The 23674-nt window shown below is 40.5% G+C and overlaps 1 protein-coding gene across 1 annotated transcript; it reads left to right on the top strand.

The window, feature by feature from the left end:
- Positions 1–16153: 16153 nt before the first annotated feature.
- Positions 16154–19679, top strand: LOC141785042 (transcription factor Sox-9-B-like). The gene is made up of 3 exons (XM_074663118.1): positions 16154–16968; positions 17145–17395; positions 17530–19679. The coding sequence occupies exons 1-3, from the start codon at positions 16541–16543 to the stop codon at positions 18342–18344; spliced, it is 1494 nt and encodes a 497-aa protein (XP_074519219.1). The 5' UTR covers positions 16154–16540; the 3' UTR covers positions 18345–19679.
- The last annotated feature ends 3995 nt before the right edge of the window (positions 19680–23674 follow it).

Here is a 23674-nt window from a genome sequence, read left to right on the forward strand (position 1 = left end):
AACATATATATACTGTGCAGACACACCTCCACACAGAAAGGTATCCATGAGTGTGAACAAGTCCAACACACACTCACTGCGATCCCACAGAGCACACACACTGACACACTACAGCCTTTTTACCTGCAGGCTCAGCTCTTACCCCAAGTCTAGTCTCAAGTTACCTGTTTTCCTTCGTGTGAGTGCAAAGTGTATTCATATGCTCCTAAGAGGGCTGAGATTGGAAGGAGACTGTTTTCGCAGTGATAAAAATCACTTGGCACCTAGCGAGGAGCCGGCAAACGCAGCACAGGACGGCACAGAATAGAACAGCACATTGCAGTGCAGCACAGCAGTTCACTGGCACGGCTTCAGTGTACACACAGGAGAGGAGGACAAGCCACACAAGGGTCTGCAGCAATATCAGGGCTCTGCTCCTTAACCGCCAGGTTAAAGGGTTTCATACTTTATTTTCCGAAGGAAGAAGAGTAAACACTGGAAATAAATAGGAAAATACCTTTATGTAAAAAAGACCACTGCAGCTACTGCACCACCCTAAATTCATTTTCCCTGATTTAAACGCCAGATTCTGCAGAAAACTGGTCATAATGAGACTGGTTCATAGGCGTCCATAAACAAGGGTTTTTATGTATCAAGCTTTTGTGTTAAGAGTCCCGTAAATTTGGCTTCGATTGTTTAAAGTGAGAGACACATTGGGTAAAAGATGTGATAGTTACAAGAAAACAAATGTTCTGTTTGCTCTGTCTTTAAAATGAATATGTGGCATGCCTAGGAATGTCAAAATCAGCTGATCAGAGAGACATGTTTCTCGACCATCCACGCTGCCATACTATTTACTTTTTTTTTTGTAAAGAGATATATATGTAGCCATCATTGTTTCGTTAAAATTGTACAAAGTACAATGGTAATGGGATGTTGTGCAAGTCATGCAAAGACTGTGAAAGGCAAAACCGAGAAAACTAACAATATAAGGTTTGAAGGTTAGTGAATTGATGAGACAAAGAGGGGGAATACAGGGACAAAATACTCACAGGAGAAATAAAAAGTTGTGAGACAAGACACAGGTGAAAGTATTGAGTGTGGTCAAACAGGAGGGAAACACAAGGAGAAAGAAACTAAACGAGACACACAAGCAAGAACTACAAAAAAAAAAAAAAAACAGGAAACACAAGGAAAACAGACAAAACAAGGGTTACCAATAAAACAAAAACATAAGAACTAGAAAAGCACTCGGAGAGCACAGACCACCACCAAGTATATTGCTACTGTCATTGTTAAGTCCTACTTTAATGTTATACTCCCTTTCAACAGACTGTCTGCTACAATTTGGTGTTAGTTGCAGGTTTGTACAATTTTTTTTTTTCCTGACAATAATGATGACCCAGTACATATTTCATATTCCAGATCTTAGTATCCAGAATATTTCCAGGATCTGGATCATACTTTTACATCTGTCAGAAATTATGGTGACCTTGTCTTGTATTGTTTTGCAAAGCAATCCAACCATTTATGGTGGAGTTATATACACATATGGTGAAAACGGCCCTATCACACAATGATAAAGAATCCTTGGACGAAAAGATCCTGGACCCAGACGGTGATCTGGATCACCTCCAAAACTTAATCACTTCTTCCTTATCCCATTTTAAACATTTCCTGAAAATTTCATGAAGATCCATTTGTTACTTTTTGAGTTATGTTGTTCACAAACAAACTCTCCCAAAAACATAACCTCCTTGGCAAAGGTAATAACTGACAGGTTTAGCTACAGTTGTGTAAAAATGGAAGAAACAATGCCAATTGGGCTACACGGTTGTATAGTGCTACTGCCTCACAGCAAAAAGGTCACAAGTTGGAATCCTGATTGGGTCAAGGTGGGCCTTTCTGTGTGGAGTTAGCATGTTCTCCCCGTTAATGTGTGGGTTTTCTCCAGGTACTCGGGCTTCCTTCCACCTGCCCATCAGGTCAGTTGATGATTCTACATTGCCCATAAGTGTGAGTGTGGGCGTGAAATGTTGTCTGTTTTCTGTGTCAGCCCTGTGATTGACTGGTAACCAGTCCAGGGTGTACCCCACCTCTCGCCCTAAGACAGCTGGGATTGGCTCCAGCCTTGGGTGACCCTGAAAAAGATAAGCAGTAAGTGAAGGATGGATGGACAATGATTTTGATGAATTATAATATTAAATTTCAAATGCAAAAAAAAAAAAGTCATGCTCCATAACTGGGAAATTTCCCTGTTGAAATATCCAACTATAACCTGAAAGCATTCCTGTGCCACAGGGCACAGACACCAGGTCTACGCCATGTGGAGCACAGAAAGCCTGTGCCCTTGGCAGGTTAACATCTCAATGTAATATCCACTGCAGTCCCTCCTCACTCACGGTTAAAATTAAGTAAATACAATAGACTGTAAAGTAAACTTTGCAAGAAGACAGAGAAAACTCGCTTACAACCATTAGTTATATTCACAAACCTTTTTTAGTGTAATTGGGTTTCTACATTCTTTTAAGTAAGCTCAACTTGTCACGTTTTTACAGTGCTATAAAGTATAAAAACACCTCGTCAGATTTTACTTTTGGGTTTTGCAAATTATTGAGTTGTAGCAACTGAAAACTTTAAGTTGGATTGATGCAAAATGTGAATTTGAGAACAATTAAATTTTTAAGTTCATTTGACTAAATTGATTGTGTTGATTAAACTTATTAATTTCATTTCAAAGAACTTAATTTATTAAGGTGTGACAAATTGACCAATTGAAGCAACTGTTTTCTTTTTTCAATGCATCCAAACCAGAAAGGATTGGATTACTTTTTCCAATACACCTTAACTGAGGTAAAACATTTGCAGTTCTGTGAATGTGGGCTGGCCAAACATCCATCCGCACTGACGGATAAAAATGGAATAAATCAACAATCATTTCTTGCAGTCATTGTTTATTCAGCAACTATAGAGCGGTACTTCCACAACAGCTACAGTCCGACATCCTTTTTGGCACTGGGGGTTATTTTTCTACTTCCATACTTTAAGTGGGGCCAACTCTGTGTGCCCCACAAAAGCCATCTATGCTGTGAAATCCTGCGTGGTTCTATGTTGTCTTATGGGAAGTTATCAAAGCTTCCTATAAGCCCATATTACCCAGACGGACGTCAGACGGTATTAGCTTGTGTTTTTCCTTTGCATTAACACCATGGACAGAACCAAATGAGTTTATTAAAAAGTGTTAATTCCAAGAAAACATTGATGATTGTTGAAATAACGGTCTTTGAGATGAAAAAGTGCTGGCGTGGGTTTTGTGGATGCTTGGGAATACATCTGTGAAGCCTTGAATATGAGCAGATCATTGCCTAAAGTGCCTGAAGTTAAGTTTTAGAAACTTGAATTTGAGTCCTGTGACTAACAAAAGCTGCCTTTCGCCCTCTTTTCACACAGACTCACCATGTCCTAATAGCAGCAGTAAATTAAATACTTAAACTGGGCACACATATGTCTCCATATCTTCACTCACAGCCACCTACATTGCAGCTCTACCTGCCAAACCACACAGCTGAAAAGACCGACGAGATAGACAGAGTGCCTTCTGTGCCTATGGTCCACTCACCACACTCACCTCTATGTTCACTCACCACATGGGCTGCTGCTCGAGGAGGGGGTCCGAGTGACAGGGGACCAGTGTTGCCCTAAGCCCACTCAGGCTCATTTAGTGGGAAGACTTTTGGGGTCCCTCATACACAGTTTCATTCTAATATGTTATTTCTTCTCTTTTGTTGCACTCTGACCGTTGTTCTGCTTCATTCCTCCTGAGCGTCTTCCTGTCTTTCCCCTGAGTGGCAATATTTGAATCCTCAGACGGCCTTGCAGTATCAGTTCCTTCCTGAAACTATAAGACACATTCTTCCTCCCAACACGTTTTCTCTTCCTGATAAGAAAGACGTCAGCTGACATTCCAGCATTCCTCTGCGTTAGATGCTGCTTTAATAACAAAACCAGAGACAGAAACAGGATCACTTTCAGGCTGTCTCTGCTTTATTACCCACCTCAAATTCTTCCTCTTCCTCAAGCCTGTTTGACTAATACTTGCTTCCAAAGGCATCCACACAACAAAGTAGCCTACACAGAAGCTAGTTTAATGATTGTTCAGTTTTTACCTGGGATGTTTTTTTTTGTTTACAACCACGTTCACCCACCCTCATCACCACTGAGTCAACGTCTCCATTACCTACCAACGTTGTCCAGCCTCTACCCAGGCTAAGTGTCTCCTCTGGCTCCCCAGAGGTTGCTTTTTGGCTCTAGGTACAGCTCAGACACAGGGTCAGGGTCAGCAGAGGTAAAGAGGAAGTAACTGGAGACTTTTAATTATGAGCCTCAGTGGTGTGATGAGCAGCTCAAAGAAGGCTGAACAAACCAGGACTTATTAGTATGGTTCCTGTGTTTTACAAAGTGGGCTTTAGAACTGCACTTGAATCTGGTTTGATGTAAAATGCATCCACCTTTTCCATCTAAATCACAAATTCCAGCAACGAAAGAAAAGAGTGTGGCATCCCCTGTAATTAAGACTCTGGGGATTGACCTTATTTTCCAAGAATTATTGGAGTGGTGACTGGCTCAGAATAAGCCTGGCAAACTGAAAATCATTCATCAAATCAAATCATGTTAAACTGTTGCTGAAGCACCAACAAGCCTCGTGCTCTGTCCAGGGTAAAATGTATTTTGAGTGTGTTTGCTGCTGTTTTATGAGACAAACCAAAAAAGGAGGACATACTACAGGTATAGGCCTACTTGCTTGACATCATAGACAAGGAAAAGTAAAACTCTTTAGTATCTTGTACCAGACATATATGTACTATTCCTTTACATAAAGTGCTTTTCATCTCTCAAGCCCACAAATGACATTGTGAATATTTTCAGGTACAACCAAATGAATTATAGCTCATCCTCCTATGACAGTTTTATCTGTATTATTAGCTCTGCCAAGGAGGTTGTGTTTTTGGGAGTTTTCCTGTTTGTGAACAACATAACTCTAAAACTAACCAACAGATCTTCTTGAAGTTTTCAGGAAATGTTCAAGATGGGATAAGGAAGAAGTGATGAAATTTTGGAGATGACTGGATCACCGTTTGGATTTAGGATCTTTTATTTAAGGATTCTGTGAGATAGGGCCGTTTTCACCATATGTGTATATAACTCCACCATGAATGGTCACCATAATTACTGACAGGTGTAAAAGTACAATCCAGATCCTGGCAATATTCTGGATACTAAGATCCAGAATATGAAATAGTACTGGGTCATCATAATTTTCAACACTGTCAGGTAACAAATTATCGAACAAACCTGCAACTAACACCAAATTCTAGCAGACAGTCTGCTGAAAGGAAGTATAACATTAAAGTAAGACTAAAGTGTTGGCGACAATCACAATACGCTTGGTGGAGGTCTGCGCTCTGAGGGCTTTTCTAGTTTTGCTTTTATTTTTTAGGGTTTACATCTGAGAAATAGAGGTATCATAATTGTACCCCAAAAGTACAGATTTTACAGCAAACCCTATGAGTATGAAACTGCTCTTTGAGGATATAATTTGGATCTTTGTATGATTTTAAAAGTAAAAAAAAGTGTTAATGACAGAAAACGGTACACAGTTGTACCTTTGTAGGAGGTAATGTGGTTAAAAAAATGGCTGCCCAGACTTGTCCTGCTAACTAAACGAAGCTGGAACACAAACTAACAAGGAGTTTATGAGATTTAAAATTAAGCAAATACTTCCTTTTTTATAGCTAGCCAAATCAGGCCATCTTATACATTCATAGCTTTTTACATCTGGCATGTTAAGGATCAAAATCAGAAAAAATACAGTCAGCAGCTTCATCAAAGTGAATATCCCTGCCCTGTGTCATTATTTTAATATTTAAGAACTTATGGATGTGTCACTGATGGTGTTCTTGTCAGGTTGCATATTTCTTATGATATTTAACAGTCTTCCATGAGCCATCTTCTTCTAACCATTGATGTCCTCTATGGCATACCGAGACCTGCCAAGTCCAATTGCAGTCTGATAGCAATCATATTATGTAGGTGTGTCGATGGAGCTATGCTCAGTCTGTTCTCAGTCTGAAAGCTCATAATCCGTTTTCTTAAGCTGCATGTAAACATACTGAGTGCGTAGTGCTTCTTGTTGGCCTCTGTAAGGGTTCTGAAGACATTTTAACCCCTTGATGCCTGTTGTTGCAAATTTCCAACATACCCTGTCAGATCTTGATGCAGCTGAACTGACCTTTGTATCTCATTATTACCTGTTGATTTATATTCCACACAAACCAAAGATCATATCAGATCAACTATGTCACACTTTATTGGTCAGGGGATGAACTTCTCATGTCTATATATATAATATAACTTAGTTATAATTATTGTGTGTACTATACTCAAATGTACAGTCTCCACTTAATTTAACATCCGCAAGAATGCAAAAATATGCCTAACTCAGCAATGCAAAAAGACTCATTGTAAGGTCACATGGTGCATATTGTTATTACAGCATTATTTTACTTAGCGGGAACACAACGAGCCAAAAGGAGATTTTTTTCCCAACCAGCCTGGAGCGCCACCTAAAGTTGCAACTTTTCTGTTGCTGTTGTGTTCAAGGAACAATGAGTCAACTTTTACTTCTGGGTTCAATAACTAAAACACAGATGCATGAGGTTGTAATTTCTTATGCTGACAATCACATAGTTTACCACATAATACCTCATAAAGCCCTACCAGCTATGAGCTCAAAAACAATTTGATAAATTCAAATCAAACCTCACCAGTCATTTGTTGGTTTTAAAGGTAAAGTCGAGGTAAGAAGTGATTCCTGACAGCGGATTTGTTGCTTCCCATCTGAATCTGATTTGTACCGGGGCTGAGCCTCCTGGAGACAATCACACAGAGCTTTGTGAGATAAACTCTGCTCAGAGAAGCTTAGTTTGGAGTTAAATGATCAGGAAGCTGGAGGAAGACTTTGGCAGTGTGGAAGCTTGTAAGGTGATGAAACCAGATGTGGTAAATCAAGAATGGACATGATACTACCACTGGATTTTTCTTTATCCACACTGCAGGACACCACTACAACATCTATGCAAGCTCACACACACTGAACAGAAAGTAGACCTAATTCAGCAGGGAGCTTATTCAATCACACACTCTAATGACGTAATGCTGCATTCACATTGTTTAGGGATGTGTTTGCCAGTGCACCACATGTTTGTTGGGTTAGATTAGAAAAATATGTGAAAAGAGGATGAATGAAGACTGGTGGCAAGGTTAACTTTCCCTTCAGTTGTAACAAATAAAATATCACATTAAATTAGTGTTAAGTAAAATCTATGAAATGCTTTTTAACATCTTTGATGATGTAGACGGGCACATTTAGCAGAAGCTAGCAGTCAGAAGCTAGCAGTCAGAAGCTAGCAGTCAGAAGCTAGCAGTCAGAAGCTAGCAGTCAGAAGCTAGCAGTCAGAAGCTAGCAGTCAGAAGCTAGCAGTCAGAAGCTAGCAGTCAGAAGCTAGCTTAAATCTCTCCTCTGCTCACCTCTTGGTGAAGGGATGGTGTCCTCTGAGCACAAGCTCTTGTATTCATGATAAATATAGTCTTCTGTTTGTCAAGTTTCTACACTTAAAAATGTGAAACATTGTTTTGTTTGTGCACTAAAACCAATTATTCCTTTCTTGTTTCCAAAGCAGTGAATTTTTCACAGTCAGTCACTTAAATATGGCAGCCAATTTCTTACTTAGTTAGTTTTGATAAATGCTGATTAATTGTTGATATGGCACACTGTATTTTTAAGTTAAAAAAAATCCATTGGTGTGTTTTCAGAGTTAGCATTTTGAGGTTCAGCACAATCAAGAACCTTTAACTCTGATGAATGAAGATGATGCAGAGGTGTTGGAAACTGCGGTTCCTATATCCTTCACCTAACGCCTCAAACACACCAAATACATCAGCAGTCAGGCTCCACTACATTGCGTGTTGACTGTGTTTGTCAACTCACACCGGCTCCATGTTCAGTTTGGCAAGCTGTTTGACTGACAGACAGTTGGAGTCGCGAGATCAAGAAGTTGTCGCACTTCCCCCTTCCATCGGTAAGCATCTCTTCATTCATGTTGGGCTGTAAAACCTCAAAACTGTTGACGCCTGGTCTGGTTCCACTCATTATGTCTATTTTTTGTCGTAGTCAAGATAAATTTGAACCCATTTTGACACAGTTTGTTTTATTTTGAAAGCCACTGTGTGAGTTTAGGTAGTTTCCGTGTACAACTTCCTGTCCCGCTCGATCTTCCCTATTCTAAATTTATGCGCCACAGCTCCACGTCCATCAAATAAAGGATGGCTGTGTATTACCTGTAACCTGCTGGGTCAGCCCGGCAGCCAGACCGCAACAGAGTGGATCCAGCGTAAGTTGACATATTGACTTGAATGGAAACATATCTGATCTGATGCCGTGATGGAGCGGAGACAGAGTCACACCTGGTGTATTTCAGTGGTAAGGCTGGCTCAAGAAGCCTATCTGTAAAACCAGTTACATGCCCATACAAAAATCCCATTGTCAAAAAGAAACAGTGCCTAGCAGGGGTTGACAACAGGCATACTTTTGACCTGGTCAAGACCATAGACTGTAAAAAAAAAAAAAAATGGACGCCATCTTGCTTGGCTAAAGTGAGGTCACCACAAAAACTGCTCCCCCTGGTGATTGGCTGCAGTATAGGTCAAAAAATCCAAATCTCCAGTCATTCCAGATGGGCTATGGTCAAACTTTAAAAATTAGTACACCTCATAGAAATGTTTCTCACGTCTGATTGTTGTGGTGATTTGTAAATATTATTTAGCTGCCTTGTATTCAAGTCCTCTTTTTCTGAAAAGTTTTGTTTTCATTAGTTATAAGAGGTGAAAAACAAGGTTTTACATCACGTTTAATAATGATTAACAGCTGCTGTTATTGTGTATTTTTTGTGGGATTTTAAAATATGTCTGGAGGTAGAGTTAAGACTTGATAAGAATCTTGAAAGAAAAGAATCATTATATTTGTCACCCAGCTCCACTCAGTTTCTCCCAGAATCCCTCACAGTCTCTACTGCACAGACTCTGGCTGCACAACAGCTACCAATGGCTGCGCCTGTGATGGAGGAATTTTGGCTTCAAAACCGTACAATGGTAAATGGTGAAGCCACGCTGTCCACTCTGTGTACAGTCTATGGTCCAGATCCAAACACCATCCTATTTGAACATGAACCTATCAGGTGCTTCTCAGCCAATGAGGCCTTTGCTTTCCAGACTTTACATTTCGCTGCTGCATGTAGACAGAAGTTTAGAAGTGAGACACAGATGAAACACTGATTGGAAGAGAAAGAAAAGACAGTGATACAGAGAGAAGATGAAGAGACAATTTAGTTGGAGTTAGGGAGAGAATACTGTCCACACATGGCACATGCACTGAAAATTAAAAGTTGTCATGTTTAGGTACCTTAACTCATCCTTGTGACTGTGAGAGAGTAGAAGAAGAGGTTATTTTCCATACTGGACATAAACATACCATTGCAAGGTTTTGAAGAATAGATGTGCGAAATTAAATTAAATAAAATTAATTAAACTAAAAGCTAAAATTAAAAACACTTTTAGGTTTTATTATTAACCAAATTTATACTTTTTTTCCACATAAACACACACACAAAAAAAAAAAAAAAAAAATTGGTACCGTTGAGTACCAATACCCATTGCCAGGTATTGGACATCAGTATTTTATCATTTCTCCTAAATGTTAGTAGTTCAGTTTACTTAAATGTTAGGTGAATTGAAAAAAAAAATTCAATAGAAACAGCAGATTCTGTTGCAGTTTTTGATGAGGCATCTCCTCTAGCTTATCACATCATCACTTACAGCTTTGCAGGCTGAGAGAAAACAGCTTTGTTGGACAAGAGACAAGTGCAACTGTCTTAAAAAAGAAAAAGCAAGAGTAGTAAAAAGAAGACCAAAAAGACTCTGAAGAAATAATTTTAGACGTCTACCCTTCCTGACCACTCCTTCCCGCCTCCAGCACAATTCCATAAGCTCTAAAAATGTGCTGCGTTATGGTTGGATGTCTTCCGGCGCTCAGAGTAGCGTTTCACTGTGTCAGAGCTTTTCTCTCGGTCTCAGCTGGATTCGAGGGCGCTGCTTTCTGTCCCAGGAATGAAGGAAGGAGGGAGAGAGTTTTCTAGTGGCACGAGCCACCCGCTGACAACTGCCATTCTTCCCCTCAAAAACCACCCCTCACATCACACCACATACACACGTCCTCCCTCGCCCAAACCCAAACAACTGCTCAGCATTAAGGTGTGGATCTGTCATTAGTTAGCCGTGCCTGGCTGGGTGAGACCATTGTTATTGTTAAAACGTAGGCTGTTTGCACAAGCCCTATCTACGGAGGGAAATGGTACTCCTCTGTGGCTTTTCGACTCAGCCCATGTGGATTGGGTTTCCTCTCTCTTTTCCAGCCTCTCTTACAATGTGGTATGATCAGAAAATGGACTTATTTTAATCTGAAACTGCTCAGAAAGCGTAGTCATTAAATGATGGGGTGTTGACTTGCTTGTGCTGACTAGCTTAACTTTTGTGTGAGGTTGTTTTTGATGATTTTCATGTCAGGTAAGGCCTTTGTGAATTTATGTATTGTTAGAGAAGGCAGCAGGATTTGGTCAGTGATGGATGGTAGACGGAGAAATCCTCCCTAGGAGTTTCCTGGGTTTTTTCTAAGTGTTGTTTAAACAGCATGAGGAGCAGAATGACATGTTGTCAACAGAGACCTGCTGCCCAGACGCTCAGATCACAAGAAGATCAAACACACACAGACAGACGTGCGGCAGCCATTAATCACTCTGAATGTTCGAATAATGGCACGTTACACCTAACTGAGGCTTCAAGCAGCACGAAATGAGATGCTCCCACCAGATTCTTGCTGAGGTCTCTGTCATCCTCTTCTGCTTTCCACCAGAAAAATGAATCATCTCCATCTAATGAGGATTGTATTTGTATCACAGTAAGAAGTACTATTCAGCAGAATGCTAAATCAAGCCATCAACTAAATCTGACATTTATGGCGGGCTTCATCAGTGTGATAACTTGCACATATCAAAAAGGTTTATTATATATATATATATATATATATATATATATATATATATATATATATATATATATATATATATATATATATATTTAATCACCTGCTTCATGCATTTCAATGTCTTGATCAGATTACTTCAGTTTTTGCATTCATTTGGCCATATAATTTGGCCATATAATTTGGAATCTACTACGGATAAATACATTAAGTGTCTTAAAAAGATTTAGTTTTCCAGTAAGGATTAGCTGCTTAGCTCTGGGAATATGCAGTCATAATACACTGAAATGCTAAAAATGCAAAAGCAAAGATAACACACCAAGTACCTTAACTAGTGCCTGATCATCATACTTAAAAATTTCTAGGAAGGTTTCATAATGATTGAAACTATAATGATTGATACTATAACTATACTATACAACAAGGAGCCCAGATTAACCTCTTTCATTTTGGGCGACTTCAAATAGTATTCCAAATTAAAGTGGTAAATTTAGGATACTTTTTGAAGTAGACCAAAATGAAGAGGTACATTTAGGCTGCTTCGAAATGTAGTCCAAAATGAGACAAAATTTTTGGAAACTTAATAAAGGGAGTTGAAGTAGAAAATTTGGACTACCTTTTTGTAAGCCAAAAATGACTACATGCATCCTGTCTACTTTATGAAGTAGCCCAGAGTAAAGAAGATGAAAATTTGTGCTACTTTTTGAAGAAGCTCAAAATGAAGAATTTAATTTGGGAAACCATTAAATATGAGCCTAAATTGGAGAGGTTGATATGAGTTAAAAGAAAAAAAAAAGTTGCCCATAATGAAGACAAAATAAATTTGGGGAACTTAAAACACAAACTCAAAATGAAGAGGTAAAATCTGTCTACTTTTTAAAGTGCCCCAAATCGGAGGGATACATTTGAGACATTCTAAATGAAGAGGTAAATTTTACTTTTTGGGTGACCTAAAATGCTCAGTGAACTCCAAATAAAACAAATGGTGTCAAAAAAAGATCGTATTTAACTTGACTACAAACTGACATAATGGGTGGAGCCAGATGACTTTGAGGTTTTACAGCCCAAACAAGAATGAGGAGAGGATCATTAATGGATTGGGAAGCTGCGGACCTCCTCATTCTTACAACTCTGGCTGTCTGGTGTCCTGCAAGGTGTATTTGAGCTGTTTGAAGTACTCATGTTCTGGCCTCTTTATATTGGACATATATTCATAAAAAAACATAAGCATTTAGGGGGGGCTTAAGAGTATTTAAGAGTGGCTTCAGACTCCTAAAAAATAGGCCTAGTGACGCCACTGGTTCATCCTCACAATACAGCGTAATATTTTTGTCACTCCCCTGGATGAATCATACTAATTCAATTCTATAACCCCATACAGTTACTCATGACTAGCTGTTACAAAGGGGTAAATAACACTCAAATGATTATCTTTATTAGTGTTACTTTGAATCACAAACATGTATGGGGCACACACACTGCAAAAAACAAGATTTTTCCACATTTATCTCTAAAAAATCACTTTTTCTGCAGATTTTAAGAAAAATTCGTGAATATATATATATATATATATATATATATATATATATATATATATATATATATATATATATATATATATATATATATATATACAGTGTTAAATATTTTATATTAACTAAATATTTAGAAATTGTACCTCAAGATTTAGAAATCTTGACCTCATATTTAGAAATCTTCGCAAATATCTGAAATGTTTGCAAATGATTTATAAATCTTGACTAGATATTTAGAAACCTTTTCAGATATGTAGAAATCTTTTATAAGTATTAAGTCTTTGCTAAATATTGGGAATAAAACTAAATGTTTAGAAATGTAGTTAAATGTTTCAGGACATTTATTTATAACATTTATACATAACATTCAACATTAAGATATAACATTGAATACTTTGATAAAACAGTCAACATTTATATATATTTGACAAATACATTTTACAGATATTTCTCTAAATCTGCTGGAAAAGTGATGTTTTAGAGCTAAATGTGGAGAAATGTTGTTGTTATTTGTAGTGTGTGCAACTTTACAATCGACGCCCATAAACATGGAGCCACATTGGTCAGTCCTGTAGGAGTGAGGCTCAGAAATGCAAAGCAGGCTTGACGGAGCTCCAGAGGAGAAGCTGGGAGACTTTAGCAGTTGACTCCCACTGTTTGCGCAGATTTTTTACGCTGTAGCTCCAAGTCAAGATGAGAACTTTCCCAAGACTTGCGCCCTGCCCTCTGCTCCTGACAGCCTCTGGCAATCCCCTTGTCACCTCAAAGAGCAAACGACACACATTGCTTTCATCCTTTGAAACCAGCAAGTGATCCATCATCCTCTGCGCTGTTTAACAAATCTGATGTGATCCGAGGAAGTCAGTTTGCCAAAGTTTTGGATCTCAGAATAAAATGAACTTTGTAGAGTTCAGGCTGACAATGTCATTACATAAGAATTGTTTTGTGAATTATTCATTAAGCCTTTTGGTTTCCACAGAGACACGGGGAGGATGAGTTTACGTGCATGTGTTCTACCATATGTTGATCTCAGGTGTGGGGTGTTTTTTCTCTGGTTAGAAAAGATGATAAGTCAGAGTGGAGATCAGGTGTCATCATAATGTGTGTGTACATCTTTAACTGCTTGGTAAAAAGCAGATGGTCTTCATTTCCAGAGAACATCTCTATTCTACATATGTTGTTTATTTATTAACTTACTTTGATTTATTAACCAATAACTGACATTTTTTTCCATCTAAGGGTTCTGCTGCTGTACAATTTATCTTTATATTTTTTCTCTCCACCATCCTGTTTCTTTTTAACCAGCTCCTCTCTTGTGCAAACTACAAATAGACACATTTACTCAGTCAATAACACCACCCTCCACCCCTCTTTCACAGCTAGGAGTCGATCATTCACTTTACAAGCAAACATGGGTCGTTTTGGTCGCCTTGTGACCACAACCGACGTCCCACACGTTATCAACACAGAGTCAAACTGCTCCCTCATATTTGGTCAGGGAAAGAAAAGATAACTGAGTGATCCAGAGTTTCAGGAGCAACACAAGAGAAAAATACAAAAACTGTGATTGTTTAAAAAAGACTGTAGGTGTCTGTATGTGCAGCGAAGCGTGCAGCAGCCCAGTGAAATTGTCTCGACTCAACATCTGTGAGCTATTAAAAGCGACTTCAGGTAGCACATGTTGTCCACATTAGCCTGAACTGAGATTTACATTTCCACATTTCCACAAAGCATAATAAACAATCAAAGGGGGCGTGTGCAGGCAGGTTACCATCGGCGACCATGGAGAAGTACTTCAGATTGCTCTGATTGGAGAGTGTGTGAGATAAAGAGGGAGGACAAAGACAGTGTGTGTGTTGCAAAAACTTCTGAAAACTGGAAAAACACTTGTTAAATATTTACATGTAAAGCAGTTTTATTTATTTATTTAACCTCATTGAGATTAAAAACCTCTTTCACAAAAGTGTCCTGGCCAAGACAGCAGCACAATCAACACTTTTATACAAACACATGTAGTCATCAAACACATAAAACTAGAAGTCAATACATTAAGAAAGAGAAGTCACAATTCAGACAGCTTATTTTGCATGGATTGTCCACAAGAGACAGATAAAGAGCATCAGTCAAAACATCAGCAGCCAGATGTGTTCACCTTCAAGTTGCTCAACATTGTCTTAAAAGTATCTGGTGACACCAGATCTTTTAGTTTCAGGTCTTTTTGTAGTTTATTCTGAGCATGAGGAGCTGCAAACCTGAATGCCTTTTTCCCAGCTCAGTTCTTACTTTTGGAACAGACAAAAAAAAAAGATCCTGGGACCAAAGATTATAAAATGCTGTGCTCTTCTGACTGATCAGACGGAAGCAGGCCAAGAATACGTCTAAAAATAAGAATACGCCAGTGATTAAGTCTGCGTGCAGACAATGAAGACCATCCAACACCAGCATACAGCAAACAATGATGAGTAAGAGATTTAAAACCAGTGATGAACCTTAGAGCTCCATGATAGACAGTATCCAGAGAATGTAAGCTATTAGAGGAGGCATGCATCTACAAAACATCACTATAGTCCAACATAGACATAGATGTAGTTGTTCAGTATGAGAAAAAAAACTAGAAGAAATTAGCTTTCATTTCCAAACTAAGTTAAAAAAAAAGTATTAGTTGATGTGTTTATATATAAAATGAAAAGGTAAAAATGTGTATTTTAAGTTTTTATTTCCACAGTATTTTGAACATTTTATGAAACAGTTAACTAAGAAATGAAGTGAGCCAGTCTAGACTCGATGAGTTAAACTGAAACCAAGCTTCAGAAGTGTGTTGCTCTGCTGTATGAGAACAATTGAGATAAGCAGGACACACCAGAGGTTGATTTTAGACAGCAGCTGTTCAGCTGCAGCTGTCTGCTGGAGCCTCTGAACACTGCTCCCAACAAGAACACAGGGGCGGTTAACTGGGTTCTTAGGCTACTGTCTCCCCCTGTTGACCTTATGATGTAACTGAAGCTACACTCCCATCTGGAGAAAGGTTAAACAAAAGATAAATAATGAATTAAACATAAAAAGAATACGAGAAATAAAGCCTCACAGCAGTGACTGAAGCTGTTTGGACACATAAGACACAGGTCAAACAGTTTTTTTTATACGTGTGGATGCATCTTTGTTGGGGACAATCTGTTCCTCTTATGATTAATAAAAACACCTCTTTAAGTCATGCTGTTTGGAAATTATGACAGGCTCTGTCACACCTTGAAATAGCTCAATCCCTTTAAGACCTGCAAATATCTATCGGAAAATCCAGTCCACGAAACAGCTTAAATTCTGGATGGGGAGAGTGTGTGTTTGTTTCAGAGAACTCCACCGTGTGTGTGAGTGTGAGTGTGGGTGTGTATGTGTGTGTGTGTGTTTTCTGTGCTGGTTAGGAGAGGTGGAAAAATGGGATCGAATTCCTTCACTTTGGCGTCACATGCGCTCGTCGTAGGAGGGTCGGGCTTTCCTGCGCGGCATGGTAACGCTGATATAAAGCCCGGGCGCACGGACTTTGCAGTTCAAAGCTCTCGCGCGTCCTGGGGATTGTACTTGGAGACTCAAAAAGGACCACTTTACGTTTCATCCTGCAGAGTTTCAGGCAAACTCTAATCAAGTCGGCTTATTCTTGCCTTTTCTGTTGCGGATCCGCTTGCAGAAACGACACCCCCGTGCGCAAAGACATCCACTCTCCGAGTTTTACGCACCGGAGCGAGTCCTGATTCACGCCGTTTTGAGATACTAAAAACCTTGAAAACAAGCAAGGTAAAGCCAGTTAAGAGGTTTTTACTCTGAAAACAGGAAGAACTCTGTCGTTTCACGCGTAATTTGGCACCACAAGGTTTTTCGTATGAATCTCCTCGACCCTTACCTGAAGATGACGGAGGAACAAGACAAGTGTCTCTCTGACGCACCGAGCCCGAGCATGTCCGAGGACTCTGCCGGCTCCCCGTGTCCATCTGGCTCGGGCTCAGACACCGAGAACACCCGTCCTTCAGAGAACGGGCTGCTCAGAGCAGACGGGGAGTTCAAGAAGGACGAGGAAGATAAGTTTCCCGCTTGCATACGTGATGCTGTGTCCCAGGTGCTGAAGGGTTACGACTGGACTCTCGTGCCTATGCCAGTGCGCGTTAACGGATCCTCGAAGAACAAGCCGCATGTCAAGAGACCCATGAATGCTTTCATGGTGTGGGCACAGGCTGCGCGAAGGAAGCTGGCAGATCAGTACCCACACCTGCACAACGCGGAGCTCAGCAAAACTCTGGGGAAACTCTGGAGGTAAGGAAAAATCAGTCTTTTACTAACTGATAGAGGATGAAATTAGTTTTTGTTTCTGTCTTTGTGCATCATAGAGACTGATAAGTTGCATGATCTGGCATGAATTCCCGTATTTTGTCAAAGTTTGCACTGCGCTGTGGACCGTGTAGTAAATCACTTTTCGCTGTGACGCACAGACTTCTCAACGAGGGAGAGAAGCGGCCGTTCGTGGAGGAGGCTGAGCGGCTTCGTGTGCAGCACAAGAAAGATCATCCCGATTACAAGTACCAGCCCCGGCGGAGGAAGTCTGTGAAGAATGCTCAGGGTGAATCAGATGACGGCAGTGAGCAGACACACATCTCCCCTAACGCTATCTTCAAAGCTCTTCAGCAGGTGGATTCTCCAGCCTCTAGCATGGGAGAGGTGCACTCACCAGGAGAGCACTCAGGTGAGAATTAAGAAGATTTTAATATATTTAAATGTGTGTTGTTGTTTTTTTTAATCTTGAGCTGTTTGATTTAAGATCTTAAAAAAATCTTTGTGTGAACTCAATTTTATGTCTTCTCTTCCAATAACTTTCAGGCTCCCAGGGGCCACCTACTCCTCCCACCACCCCAAAGACTGATATCAGTGCAGGCAAGATGGACCTGAAGCGGGAAATTGGCATCCGCTCTCTACCTGATGGCACCAGCGGGCGTCAGCTCAACATCGATTTCCGTGACGTGGACATCGGGGAGCTGAGCAGTGATGTCATCTCCCACATCGAGACCTTTGACGTCAATGAGTTCGACCAGTACCTGCCTCCCAACGGGCACCCCGGCTCAACAGCTGCTGGAGGTAACACCACCCCAGTCAGCTACACCGGCAGCTACACCATCAGCAGCGGCGCCCCAGTGAGTCCACAGGCAGGAGGTGTCTCAGCCTGGATGGCCAAAAGCCAAAGCCAGCAGGGACAGCAGCAGCACACCCTGACCCCCCTGGGGAGCAGTGGCAGCTCAGAAGCAGCTCAGGCGCAGCACAGGACCCAGATCAAGACAGAGCAGCTGAGTCCCAGTCACTACAGTGAACAGCAGGGCTCCCCGCAGCACGTCACTTTCAGCCCCTTTAACCTGCAGCACTACAGCTCCTCCTCCTCCTCTTACCCGGCCATCTCCAGGGCACAGCAGTACGACTACTCTGACCACCAGGGGGGGAACGCTGGAGCTGCTTCCTATTACAGCCATGCGGGGGCGGGACAAGGCTCCGGGCTCTACTCGACTTTTAGCTACTTGAGCAGCCCCAGCCAGAGGCCCATGTACACGCCCATCGCTGACAACACAGGGGTGCCCTCCATCCCTCAGAGCAGCCCGCAGCACTGGGAGCAGGCTCCAGTTTATACCCAGCTCACAAGGCCGTGAGCCAGCCTGCAGACTGACACACACACACACACATACACACACATTCTCAAAAACTCTTCACTTCAGGGAGGACTCATCTTATCGAACTGCTCCCTTAATCAGACACTTGAATTTCACAGAGAGCTGGACTTGTGGTTGGCTCACGACGTGCCTTACATCATATCTTCATAGAAACGATATATATTTTTAGAAAGATGAAGAGACTTAGGAAAATCCTCTGTGAGGACTTATTGATTGTTGAAATGTCAGTAGGTACTGTGTATGTTTCTTTTTTCTTTTTTTCTTCATACGCTGGCAGTTTGTAAACCATGTTTTGGTAATTATTTGTTTCTATAAATAGTTCAGAAGCTTTATCTCTTGCATCGAACCACTCATGGTTGTGCAGTATCTGGTCTCTGTTAAGTTTAACTCTTCTCTTTTGTTGCTTCTCTTTCCCTTTGTCATTCAGCCTGTAAGGTTTGTATTTAAGCTGTTTATTTGTCTTCACAGCTAATTTGTCATGATCGTTGAAAAGCTATGAGGCAATACAGAGGGAGAGGGTTTGTTTCACAATGCTGTGCTTGTCTTTGTAGGGGATACCGCAGCGCTTTCACCATCTTTGCCTTGGATTTGTCACGTTTTCTTCACTTTTTTTTGAATGTGTGAGTGAGAGTGTGTGAGTGTGTGTGTGTGTGTGTGTTTGCATGCTCCGATGGCCACAGCTGAGATTACGCTTACCATCCAGCGGTGTGTTTGACAGAAACAGGAAGTCACCCTTGACCCTTTGGGTGTTTCCATTCCAAGTCTCCCATGCTGGTGTCTAAAATATTCCCTTCTCCTCTCTCCTCTGCTCAAATTCAATTTAAAACATTATTTATTTATTAGCTTTAATTTTATTTCAAATGAATTATTTTGCATACTATTCTAATAACTAATTAATTGCTTTTTTTGCAATGTAGACGCATATTATTTCTTATTTTTGATTTTCAACCCAAGAGGTGCGTAGAAGAATGGTAGATGCTGTTATTGTCTTTTTTCTGTTTATTTATCTTATGTAAATGTTTATTTTAGGTACGTCTTTGCTTTTTTTTTATTGAAGGGGAGACTGTCGAAAAATGAAACGTGTATGGATCTCTTTTTTTTCATGAATACTCTTTGAGTTGAACTTCAAATCGATGGCTGAACAACTGGAAAATGGTATCTCAGTGACAAACTCTGAACAGATTTTCTGTTGGTGGGACCGTCCATCCTTACTGTTATGACCTTTTTCTTCTTCTCTTAATATCAAAGAACTTAAGTTTCCAATGCTCAGTTTTCCCTTCTTTGATCTTGCCATGTATTTGTACTGACTTTGAAAGGATCTTTTTTATATGTATTTGCAATAAATCAAAATTGCTATTAAACAACTGTGTTTTTATTAATAATGTAGGAAAAATCATTCAGTTATGTAACGTTGTTTCATTGAATAACATGAGCTGACAACACCCTCAAGCAGATTCTTCTTACATCTCCCATGCGTCAGTCACTGAACGGGTTAAGAGAACGCTGCCAAGAAAAATGTTTGTTTACTCAGAAGCCTGGTTTTTCCACTGCTTTTATATCCTTCCTCCCTCTCTGCTCGTCAGCTGGTAGCAGCAGGGGGTGAGGCTCCAGGAGACGCGGAGGGGGCACTCATTACAGCAAGTGCTGTTACTACTGAAACTACTGAAAACAGGCAGGATTTACTCCAACAGAGGATAGATGGGAAAGAAAGAAAGAAAGAAAGAAAGAAAGAAAGAAAGAAAGAAAGAAAGAAAGAAAGAAAGAAAGAAAGAAAAAGTTTCGTTTATCTGAAATTGGCTGTGAACAACATAACTCATAAAGTAACAAACAGATCTTCATGAAATTTAAAAGAAATGTTCAAAATGGAATAAGGAAGAAGTGATTAAATTTTGGAGGTGATCCGAATCACTGTCTGGATCTAGGACATTTTTAAAGGATTCTTCATCATTGTGAGATAGGGCTGTTTTCACCATATGTGTATATAACCACCATAAATGGGCAGATTGCTTTGCAAAACAATACAAGACAGAGTCACCATAATTTCTGACAGATGTAAAAGCATGATCTAGATCCTGGCAATATTCTGGATACCAAGTGAGGTCGCCACAAAAACTGCTCCCCCTGGTGGCTGGCTGCAGTATAGGTCAAAGACTCCTGCTCTCAAGCCATTCCAGATGGGCTGTGGTCAAACTTTAAAAAATTAACACACCTCGTAGAAATGTGTCTCACGTCTGATTGTTGGGGTGATTTGAAGATACCATTTGGCCACTTGGTATTTCAGCCCTCTTTTTTTCAGAGAAGTTTCATTTCCATTAGTTATAAGAGGCTAAAAAGGAGGTTTTTTACTTTATGTTTTACAATGATTGACAGCTGCCTTTCTTGTGTACTTTCTTTCAGGCATTGTGAAATATGTTGGGAGGTTGTGTCAAAAAGTGATCAGACTCTCAAAAGAAAAAAAATGTATTATTTTTGTCACCTGGCTCCACTCAGATTCTCCCAGAATCCCTCACAGTCTGTACTGCACAGACTCTGGCTTCACAACTGCTACCAATGGCTGCACCTGTGACAGGATATTTTGGCTTCAAAAAGGTACAATTGTAAATGGCGGAGCCACGCTGTCCACTCTATATACAGTCTATAGTACAAATCTGCAACTAACACCAAATTGTAGCAGACAGTCTGCTGAAGGGAGTATAACATTAAAGTTGGACCAAAATGTTGGTGGCAACCAAAATATGCTTGGTGGAGGTCTGCGCTCTCGGAGAGCTTTTCTAGTTTTCTTTTTTCTTTTTTTTCTTTTTTTTCAAGATGGACAAAACTTATAGACATGACTCCAGCCTCAAAGTAATCAAGCAGGAAACTCAGGTTGGGCTGCATTGTCAGTCTGTTAAATTTGCTTTTGGAAAATGTAAACACACAATGCAAGATGGTTTCAGTGCAACAGCACAATGCAAAGGCCGACAAAATAATTTATCTTACAGCAAGGACACCAGTTTGAATCCTTGGTCTGGCATGTGGTTTGCATGAATGGTTGTCTGTCTCTGTGTGCTGGCCCTATGACTGACTGACTGGCAACCAGTCCAGGGTGTACCCCGCTTCTCACTGGAAGACAGCCTACGATAGGCTTCAGCCACCTGTGACCCTGAACAGGATAATTGAAGATGAATGAATGAATATATCAGCTTAGACGGTTGTTTGAATGGTTTTGTTTTGTATTTGCTTTTTGGCACAACATCAAAGGTCAGAGGTCATGGGGTAACTGATAGTGCCCCCTCCCCATCTCCCATCTTACTTTTACGATGCAAAAAGTGGTCTTGAGACAAAAAAAAAAAAAAAGATTCAAATTCTGGTGCAAAAGTTCTAAACAAAAGGCTGGTGCACATTTTTAGAAACCTAAACCTGTTCCTGAGATCACTATAGCCCTCAGAAATCAGAAATAAATAATTGAATAATTCATAAACTTATGGTGAAACTTCAGGTCTAACCTCAGTATCTCTGTATGTCTTACTAATCAAGCCGATGAAGGTTTAGTTTGAATTAAAAAAAAATGTAAATTACACAGTGAATGCTAAAAAGGTGGAAGAGAAAACTTTAGTACATTAAAGTCATCCTGGACACGCAATTTGTTCTTGTCTGTTTCAGCTGAGCATTTGTAGCACAATTGCAAATATCACCACAAATGATGTTAAATGCAAAATGACACACATGACCCCCCTCGTAAGTCTTCAGTTGTTTCATATTAGTTTTATGGAATAAAATATATTCAATAAGTCAGCGTGCCAAAGAAGCAAACATCAGACCCCTTCCCTCAGGCCTTCAGCGCTGGCATCCACAAAGGTCAAGAAGGGGAAACACTGAGTGATGTCACACTGCCAGGGGAGCAAACACCATTTTCCTATGATGTGGATTATGTGTTAGGCGACACAGTGTTTTCATACCCATTTGAGGCAGCATTTTAACACAAGACAGGGACAGTATTTGTTGCCAAGACTCACTTTATTCTGCATGACTGCTGATGGAGTGTGGCCTTCTAGCCGCATCCCATGAGGAGTTTTTCCTTTTTTTTTCTGCTTCTTGTTTTTTTTCTTTTAATCAAGCCACTTGGGTTATCAGTACTTGATAAATAAAGCAGTGTGTTGTTTACGTTGGGTAGAAGTCATTGCTGTAAATGATGAAACTCTATGTTTCCATGTGCCTCATAATAAAGAAATTCAGATGATGGATCTATCAACTGACTGCTGACACGCAAACAAAGGGATTTCTAGAAACAAGATAAATCTCACTGACACCAAGAACACAAGAGATATATACTCACCAGCCACTGTATTAGGCACACCTGTCCAACGGCTCATTAACGCAAATTTCTAATCAGCCAATCACATGGCAGCAACTCACGTGGCATGGTTGTTGGTGCCAGACTGGCTGGTCTGAGTATTTCAGAAACTGCTGATCTACTGGGATTTTAACCCACAACCATCTCTAGGGTTTACGGAGAATGGTCCCAAAAAGAGAAAATATCCAGTGAGCAGCAGTTCTGTGGGACAAAATGCCTTGTTGATGCCAGAGGTCAGAGGAGAATGGACAGACTGGTTGGAGCTGATAGAAAGACGACAGTAACTCAAATAACCACTGGTTACAACCGAGGTCTGCAGAAGAGCATCTCTGAACACACAACACGTCCAACCTTGAGGCAGATGGGCTACAGCAGCAGAAGACCACACCAGGTGACCCTCCTGTCAGCTAAGAACAGGAAACTGAGGCTACAATTCACACAGCAACACCAAAACTGGACAATAGAAGATTGGAAAAACGTTGTCTGGTCTGATGAGTCTGGATCTCTGCTCCACATTCAGATGGTAGGGTCAGTATTTGGCGTCAACAACATGAAAGCATGGATCCATCCTGCCTTGTATCAACGGTTCAGGCTGCTGCTGCTGGTTTAATGGTGTGGGGGATATTTTCTTGGCTCACTTTGGGCCCCTTAGTACTAACTGAGCCTGGTTTAAAGTCCACAGCCTACCTGAGTATTGTTGCTGTCCATGTCCATCCCTTTATGAGCACAGTGTACCCATCTTCTGATGGCTACTTCCAGCTGGATAACGCTCCATGTCATAAAGCTGGAATCATCTCAGACTGGTTTCTTCAACATGACAATGAGTTCACTGTACTCAAATCTCCTCCACAGTCCCCAGATCTCAATCCAATAGAGCACCTTTGGGATGTGGTGGAACGGGAGATTCTCATCATGGATGTTCAGCCGACAAATCTGCAGCAACTGTGTGATGCTATCATGTCAATATGGAGCAAAC

The sequence above is a fragment of the Halichoeres trimaculatus genome, unplaced genomic scaffold (assembly GCF_033239565.1).
Source record: "Halichoeres trimaculatus isolate MK-OKI-2021-1 unplaced genomic scaffold, fHalTri1.1 fHalTri1_scaffold_23, whole genome shotgun sequence".
In the NCBI taxonomy this organism is placed as follows: domain Eukaryota; kingdom Metazoa; phylum Chordata; class Actinopteri; order Labriformes; family Labridae; genus Halichoeres; species Halichoeres trimaculatus.

Coding starts and splice junctions, on each gene's coding strand:
- LOC141785042 (XM_074663118.1), top strand. CDS start 16,541: ATGAATCTCCTCGACCCTTACCTGAAGATGACGGAGGAACAAGACAAG. Junction 16,969..17,144: donor ACTCTGGGGAAACTCTGGAG/GTAAGGAAAAAT, acceptor TGTGACGCACAG/ACTTCTCAACGAGGGAGAGA. Junction 17,396..17,529: donor CTCACCAGGAGAGCACTCAG/GTGAGAATTAAG, acceptor AATAACTTTCAG/GCTCCCAGGGGCCACCTACT.